The sequence below is a fragment of the Sinocyclocheilus grahami genome, unplaced genomic scaffold (assembly GCF_001515645.1).
Source record: "Sinocyclocheilus grahami isolate Dianchi unplaced genomic scaffold, SAMN03320097.WGS_v1.1 scaffold478.1, whole genome shotgun sequence".
Taxonomy (NCBI): domain Eukaryota; kingdom Metazoa; phylum Chordata; class Actinopteri; order Cypriniformes; family Cyprinidae; genus Sinocyclocheilus; species Sinocyclocheilus grahami.
The window spans coordinates 270685-279357 of record NW_015505657.1 but is presented as its reverse complement, the minus strand read 5'-3'; the positions used below and the strand labels follow the sequence as shown (position 1 = coordinate 279357).

General features: G+C 36.5%; 1 protein-coding gene across 1 annotated transcript; it reads right to left on the bottom strand.

Annotated features, from left to right (window-relative positions):
- Positions 1-13: 13 nt before the first annotated feature.
- Positions 14-1679, bottom strand: pbdc1 (polysaccharide biosynthesis domain containing 1). The gene is made up of 6 exons (XM_016236028.1): positions 1583-1679; positions 1093-1158; positions 954-1013; positions 655-795; positions 463-574; positions 14-351 (listed from the first exon to the last, which is right to left on the bottom strand). The coding sequence occupies exons 1-6, from the start codon at positions 1610-1612 to the stop codon at positions 239-241; spliced, it is 522 nt and encodes a 173-aa protein (XP_016091514.1). The 5' UTR covers positions 1613-1679; the 3' UTR covers positions 14-238.
- Between the last annotated feature and the right edge of the window lie 6994 nt (positions 1680-8673).

Sequence of the window (8673 nt, the reverse complement as noted above, 5' to 3'; positions counted from 1 at the left end):
ACAGAAGCAGTTGTTTCAGTGGGAATTATATTGTTATTTATTAAACAAAAGGTACCACACATTGCAGGAAAATCTAAATTGAATTAACTTTTGAGTACAAATGAGAAAAACAACTTTTACACACTTACATAGTGGGAAAAAATAAGTAGGACATTTAACATGTTTCTCCACTGTTGAGCTTTATGTGTAGAAAGATCTCTACATCAAGAAGGCCAGTTCAAATAGTAAGCTGTTATGATTAGCTCTTATCTTTCTTCTGTTGTTTGGTTTTTGAATTGGCATTGTGGACAAAGTCATTGTTTCCTTCTCTGTTTCTCGCAATCTCAATGGCATAAAACTGGATTCTGGTCGCTGAAATGAAAATGGAGGGGAAAATTAGGCTTTTTGTTCTTAATCCGTTTCCTGTGCACTTGTATGATGTGTGTAAACTACTAAAAGGAGTGAACGTGTGGCATCACATACCAAATATCGTGTTCACCTCCGTGTAGTCCTTTTGACAGTCTAGACGTAATAATGTACCATAGTTGAAGTCTTCTACAACTCCTTCAAACTGGTTACAAAAGGGCCTCCATTTCTGGAAAAAAATGGAAAGATAGCTTGACAGACTCGTCATGAGTGAAATCTAACATTAAACACCAGAGTGACGTCACGCACCTCTTTAGCATCCACTGACTTCAGCAGCTCTGGGTCCAGAACTTGAATACTAAGGTCAGGAAATGCTTCCCGGAATTTAGTGTATATCTGCTCGTCTGATTTGGTTAGTTTTAGAAACTTGGGATCAACTGAGGAAATAAGCTGTAGAGAAATAAACCTGTCAGTGAAGCTGGACATTTAAGCCAGTGGTTCCCAACCCTGGTCCTGGACATGACATGCAGAATGTGCAGTGTTGAGGTGCCTCCAGGACCAGGGTTGGGAACCACTGATTTATGGGATTGTGACACTCATTCACTTACATTATAGTAAACTTCTGCGTGATTGTAGGCTTTCATAGCCCACATTACTTCCAGTTGGGCCTGATGGCAAACATACAATATGGTTAGTGTTTTGAGATGGGATACTTTTACAAATATTTCACAAAACATCCCAACTCACATCATTTCCATACGCCTCTGCTGGAAGAGAGAGCGCATGCGCAGCCGCAGTGGCTCCCTCTACCCCCTGTTTATTAAAGACAGAAATACTAAATTCAGTGGAAAATTGAACATTGAAGTGTATTAATAAATCTAATACGTAAAACCCGTGTCGTTAAAAACAAACGCTGCCTCAAGAGACTAACGAAGAACTCATGTATTCATCAACGCTGTCAAGTACCCTTTTTATAGTACTACCTAAGCATCTTAAACCTGGATGAGTATAAATATCAGATGTTGATTAAGGAAATTATTTCGATATTTTTGCCATATGCCCATAACATGCTTGTTAGCATGCAGGCTAACTAAGATATATAACGTTAGATGTATTACTCTGGGCTCTGAACGGTTATGAAAATTCGCTACATGAGAGCATCGGTTCAATAAAATACTATCACGTTATCATACAGTGCCTTGTGTTTGTTGATAAGTTAAAATAACTAACTGCCTACCAGAGACGCAAGAACATTCCCTGTGTCCATGCTGACGCCGTGTGACCCGGATGAGCTACAAACACGTCGTGGCGACAGGTCATGTGATTTAAATGCGTTGTTGTTTGCGGTCTGCTGTTCAGATCAGGGATTGCTCGCAGCGGAATCTTTTTTATTTAAAAAAAAATTTAATAATGAAAAGAAAATGCATTTATATGATGGAATATAAAACGAAATGGCGACTGTGCCCTCTAGTGGTTAAGCTCTGTTACAGATCTCGTTGGTTTTTGTGAAAGTATTTTTTTTTTCTTGTCCAGTTAAATGTTTTATCTTGTGTAGAGGTGTCATATGTTAGGAGGGGGAAAGTTGTGGAAAAACGTTGAATCAAATGCTATATTTATTTAAAATGTATTTTAGTAGAATACTAATAAGAGGCTGCACTGCGCCCTCTAGTGGTTGGGGTGTTTTAAAGCCTAAAGTTTTTTTGTAACAGTGTTTTAGTAACAATGTTACCTTATTTAGTCTTGTTAAGTCGTTATTTTAAATATTAAGAGCTATTGGTGCAGTACAATTAATGTAAAATGGCGAAATACATTCATGTTTTATCAAATGTAATTTATCTGTCTAAATAATAAATGACTTCGGCGCCCTCTAAAGGGAATTAGGTCCAATTAAAGCCTTCACGCTATTTCTTTTCGTTGTTGTTTTAATTATATAGATTTATTCAGCTATCCTTACTATTTCTATTTCAGGAAAGTATCATTCAAATTAAATTAATTTAATAAAGTCTTTGTTTTATTTCAGAGAGGTAGCCTGTTTAATACATGAAATATATAACGTCAGAAAAGGTGATTGCGAAGTTTGAATAATGTGAACCATGTGTGTAAAGACCAGGGAAGGATCAACAATTCCAGTAATTCTACATCGGGTGAATTAAGGGTGATTAGGACATAAGGTCAAATGCAGAGGCGGACAGTAGCTAAGTACATTTACTTGAGTATTGTACTTAAGTACACTTTTTGAGTATCTGTACTTTACTTGAGTATTATTTTTTTTGGAAACTTATGACTTTAACTTCACTACATTTGAAAGACAAATATTGTACTTTTCACTCCACTACATTTCTATCAAGGTCCTCGAAGTAGAAAGTCATTAGCAGCTTTGAAAGTCAGTGGGTGATTTCTTTCTTCTCTAAAAAAAAGTCTTTTTTTCAGACAGTTTATCAGTAATCACTCTTGTAGGGCTACATGAAGTGATTTCCCAGCATTTTTTGAACACTGACCAGTTGCAAATGTGATATTTATTTACAACAATTCAATAATAAGAAATTAATATTGTGGTATATATTAGACACAATATTGTCTGATTTTGCTAAATTGCGTAAGTGAAAATATTGCCTATAAAGCCACAGAAGAACTGTTGTGCATCTCCTAATAAAACACAAAAGGTGTTTGACTGAAGCAGCACTGCACAGATTCAGTGTGTGACATTAAAGTACCACGAGAGCGATTAGACAGCATTTTTAAAATTTTTGTTTTGATGTCAAATAAGCCTTGCTGTTTTGCTTTTTTGTTAAAGCAGTGTTGCTGTTGTAAAGTTATACAGCTACAGTTGTGTTGCTGGGTTTTAAAGCAGGTTTGATTTAAATTTCACTGGATTTCACTGTCCACTCTGTTCAAATGTGGATGAATGGTTACACATAGATGTGTGCACACACTGTCAGAGCTGTGAGATCACTACCATCCTGCTTTTGTGGGGGTGGGTAGAGGTGTTAATTTTTTTCCCCCATAGGTTTTTAACATTCTAAAAGCTCTTTATTCCAAAGATACTACAAGCTAGTCAGTGTATTGTATTGTAAGTTGCTTCAGAGGTATTGCAAGTATTACGTACAACAATAAAACAGTGCATTGACATAAAAAAGGACATTTACTTTTGGTACTTAAGTACTTTTAAAAGCAAGTACTTCTGTACTGTTACTTAAGTAAAAATCTGTCTTTACAACTTTTACTTGTAATTGAGTAATATTTGACCAGCAGTATCTGTACTTTCACTCAAGTAATGGAGTTGAGTACTTTGTCCGGGACAGTATAACTATACAGAATTTATTTTCTCATCTAATGAGTGAAAATAAAACTTTTTTTTGCTGAGTCCTTGGTGTAATGCTGCGTTCAAGTCCTCCTGGGACGTTCGTACTCTATTATGAATTTGGACATACTACAGTAGGGTGAATTAAGGGTGATTGTGACATAAGGTCAAATGGGACAGTGTACAGAATTTATTTTCTGAAAATAAATGAGTGAAAATAATTTTTTTTTGCTGAGTCCTAGGTTTAAGACCACATAATTAAAATAGGATGCCCTCATTGGTGTGACATCATGTAGGTGGGCGGGGCAGGCATCAAACAGGAAGGGTTTTTTTATGTTACTGAATTGCATATTATGTTATTGTTATATATATATATATATATATAAAAAAAATAACTTAAATGATTTTCGCAAATGGCTGCAATATAACAAAGAGTGAAAAATTTAAGGGGGTCTGAATACTTTCCGTACCCACTGTATGTATATATATATATATATATATATATATATTCAAACAGGAAGTTGACCATGAAATGCATGAATGGTGGATGGGACCGCATCATTTTGGTTGATTTGGGACAGTGCTTAAAGGCTTTGCTAATTAAGAAAAGGATTTACCTTGTAATCGAGAATCACTGTATATGCTCTGTAATCAATGGTTTCCAACCTTTTTTATTTTGGCAAGCCCTAATCAACCACAAAAATATTTCTGAACTAGCTAGATTTTTGCTCAAATAAAAATTCTGAAATAGAAGCGTTTTGAAAATAGCAGCATAGCCTATAGATAAACTTAAAAAAAAAAATTTTGTTGCAGTAATAAACCATATTCATGTTTCTGTTAAAGGTTTGTGCAACTTCTTTGTCAAATAGTTAATTGGTGATGGGGCCACCCAACAATTATTATAAAAAAAAATTTTTGACTTGTCTAATATTTGATTTTTAAATATTTTAAATGACTTTTGGACTTCAAGCCTTCTTTTAACTCAATTACATGTGTTGTGTTGTGTTGTGTTGTATGAATTTTGGATGGTTTTATGAAGTGAGAAATAAAGTTGAACAGAAATAAACATGGGCTCTTAATAATGATGAACAGAAAATGAAATATTGCATATAAAATTATATTAAAGTATGAACTAACTTGTGCAATACAGTAAATATTCTTACACTACCCTAAATTAATGAAAAAATGTGCTATCCCAATCGCCCAAACGTTGTGTCCCAATCACCCAAATGTTACCAAATAATTTTTTTGGGCTCAGTTTACAGAAAAGTGTATGTGACGTATCCTTTCATCCTCCTCAAATGGGTAGTTAACATCTTCAGTATTACAGAAATATATATCATGTGTTCGGCTGATGTTTTTAATTTATGGCAAGAAACCTTGCTCATGTCGGAAATTCAAAAACTGTCCCAATCCCCTTTAATTCACTTACACAGAGAGTCTGTATTCTAGGGAGGAATAAGGGCATTCGTGAGAGGAACAGGACGGTCCCATCTTGAGTACAGCTGTTTTACTCTTATTTTCTCTCATTGAAAAAAAATGTTGCACATTTCCCAGTAAGGGTAAAATCTTTGCTTGGCAGGGGCAGCTGCCACTCGTCCTGCCACCGCTATGTGCGCCTGCCAGTGGCAGCTGCCACCGGACCTGCCACCGCCAAATGCGCCTGCCACTCGACCTGCCACCGCTATGTGCGCCTGCCACCGGACCTCTCACATTTCCTTCACATCGGCTGTGTTTCAAAAGCCACGGAGCGCATTTTTGGGATTATAAACGCGTTCCAAGTCAGCTGACGCCGAAAGCGACTATGATGCTCAAAATGCTGTCTAGGTAGGCAGCTCACTAGTGTTTGAGACACGGCCAATGTGGCACACGCGCATGAACGCGTAATGCACGCAATGATCTTGAGTGAGTGTTTGAGAGACCTTTGAATTTCTGCATCTCCGGACGGAAAGGACCGAATAAACCGCTGTTTTACAGTCTCAGGTACGATCAGGCGACATGTTTATTTCTCGTCACATAGCCGGGATGCAGTGGAGGATGAGCGGACAATATGGTCAAGTTATTGATGTGTATGGATTTGCGGTCATCGTTTGGTGTACTTAATGCTGCATTGATGGATGTATTTGTTAATGTTCTTTTCCGTAGTCGATCATAAGCATCAGTAGAGGTATTGTGGTATACAGAGGCATCATCAGACACTTGTCCTTCTACATGCACAGAAGAGTCTCGCGAGCTCTAGAGGACAATTATAGCTTTATTTGAAAATGTCGAATCTTGGTTTCAAATGCCCGACTAGAAAATAAAATGTGTCCTTAGGCCACATAACCTTCGACAAAATCTTCAGACCTAAAATAAGGAATGTGCTCTGTATGGGCCTGTCCTTTAACTGTCCTGTAGCCTACGCGTTATTATTCATGACTCAGTCATATAATTAACATTATTTACGCAGTTTGCATGTAAACCAATTATGATTCAGTTCAATTTCGCACGTATATAAACGTTTTTGTTTGATTTATTGGCGAATTAATTTTACTTGTGCCTTTCTAGCGTCCCGAAATAACATAGAGATAAAAAAAGAAAGAAAGAAAGAAACGAAAGGAAAGAAAAACAGCAAAAGTCTCATTGCTGACACTGAAGACGCACCCCCGCTGCTGTCCAGAGCAACAGCAACACCAACACACATACTGATTAAGAAACTGATTTCTTTGCAGTGAATAAGAGTCATACTTATATGAATAAGAACCCTGACTGCTTACTCATGCATGCTAAAACTCCCTGTCTGATTGGAGATAAGGGCTTTCTCTGGATCTCATGAGTGCGCTGCCTTGCTTCCTTATTAACACGCATTGTTTTCTCTAATGCTTGCCTTGAAGCAGGTCCATTAATCCCAGTCTGACACACTGTGCTGTTTTAGAGGAGTGTTAGTAATGCTAGATCACAAGCTTTTCTGGTTAATCAGCATGTTTTGTGGTAGTACATATTTTTTATGCTGCTATTGACATACATGCCGTTATTATGTTCTCAGTAAATACTGTAAGTACAATAATACAATGGAATAGATTAATTTTAAGCTCTTCTACAAATGGTAAGTGTATGAATGCAGCAGCATGTTAAAGTCTGCCAGTCACCATTAAGTATATTTTGTTGTTGCTTATTATTTAAAATTTTCCTTATTTTATCTATAGGTTGGTTAAAAGTTAACATAGGTGTTGCTTATTTTTATTTAATTGTGTTTATTAAGGTTTCATTTGTTAACATTACTTAATTACATTAGTTAACATTAACAATGATGAATATAGTTAAAGGGATACTTCACCCAAAAATTCTGTCAAACCCGCTCCAAACCCGTAAGACCTTCGTTCATCTTCAGAACACAAATTAAAATATTTTTGATGGAATCTGACAGCTCTCTGACCCTCCCATAGACAGCAAGGGTCTTTACTCGATCAAGGTCCAGAAACGTAGCAACAAGATCGGTAAAATAATCCGTGACATCAGGGGTTCAACCGTCATTTTACGAAGCCGTCATTTTAATGTTGGTTAATGTCTTTTGACATTGTCTTAAGACTTGTTAACATCAATATTGACCATTGACCATTATGAGTATTTCACCAAAAGATGGCAGACAGATTTGCAGTTGTGGTGCTTCATTGTAAAAGCAAATCTAAAAACAATCGGCTCTGGTCTCTGCAGTGTTTTAAGGTGATGTGTGCTATCAGATTCCTGCTGGAACAGCAAACGGCTCAATTTGAAGGTTACCTGTAATGTGCACCACAGCACAAGCTACAGCAAAAAAACACAATGAAATGTATGAAATCGCTGTAGAGTAGGAAACAGGATAGTAAGAATCATACAAATGAAAATATCCTCACAGATGCCATGTAATTATTGAAGTGCTCAATTGTCTTCTCAGCGTGTGAATGACCAGTAAATCAAACTTTATTTGAGCCTGGTGCTCAGGGACTCTTCTTAGCCAGATTGAACTTGAATTACAGACAGCTTGATGCACATGGGTCCCTTCATCTCAAACACAGGCCATTTAAATTGTATCTGAATACTTTCCGTACCCACTGTACATGCCGTTATTATGTTCTCAGTAAATACTGTAAGTACAATAATACAATGGAATAGATTAATTTTAAGCTCTTCTACAAATGGTAAGTGTATGAATGCTGCAGCATGTTAAAGTCTGCCAGTCACCATTAAGTATATTTTGTTGTTGCTTATTATTTAAAATTTTCCTTATTTTATCTATAGGTTGGTTAAAAGTTAACATAGGTGTTGCTTATTTTTATTTAATTGTGTTTATTAAGGTTTCATTTGTTAACATTACTTAATTACATTAGTTAACATTAACAATGATGAATATAGTTAAAGGGATACTTCACCCAAAAATTCTGTCAAACCCGCTCCAAACCCGTAAGACCTTCGTTCATCTTCAGAACACAAATTAAAATATTTTTGATGGAATCTGACAGCTCTCTGACCCTCCCATAGACAGCAAGGGTCTTTACACGATCAAGGTCCAGAAACGTAGCAAGAAGATCGGTAAAATAATCCATGTGACATCAGGGGTTCAACCGTCATTTTACGAAGCCGTCATTTTAATGTTGGTTAATGTTGGTTAATGTCTTTTGACATTGTCTTAAGACTTGTTAACATCAATATTGACCATTGACCATTATGAGTATTTCACCAAAAGATGGCAGACAGATTTGCAGTTGTGGTGCTTCATTGTAAAAGCAAATCTAAAAACAATCGGCTCTGGTCTCTGCAGTGTTTTGAGGTGATGTGTGCTATCAGATTCCTGCTGGAACAGCAAACGGCTCAATTTGAAGGTTACCTGTAATGTGCACCACAGCAGAAAAACACAATGAAATGTATGAAATCGCTGTAGAGTAGGAAACAGGATAGTAAGAATCATACAAATGAAAATATCCTCACAGATGCCATGTAATTATTGAAGTGCTCAATTGTCTTCTCAGCGTGTGAATGACCAGTAAATCAAACTTTATTTGAGCCTGGTG

Bases quoted from the DNA above. Each gene is read 5' to 3' on its own strand.
- pbdc1 (XM_016236028.1), bottom strand. From the start codon at position 1,612: ATGGACACAGGGAATGTTCTTGCGTCTCTG. The intron at 1,159-1,582 runs GTAGGCAGTTAG...TTTAATAAACAG, and splicing joins GGAATGTTCTTGCGTCTCTG to GGGGTAGAGGGAGCCACTGC. The intron at 352-462 runs GTATGTGATGCC...TTTTCATTTCAG, and splicing joins GGAGGTGAACACGATATTTG to CGACCAGAATCCAGTTTTAT.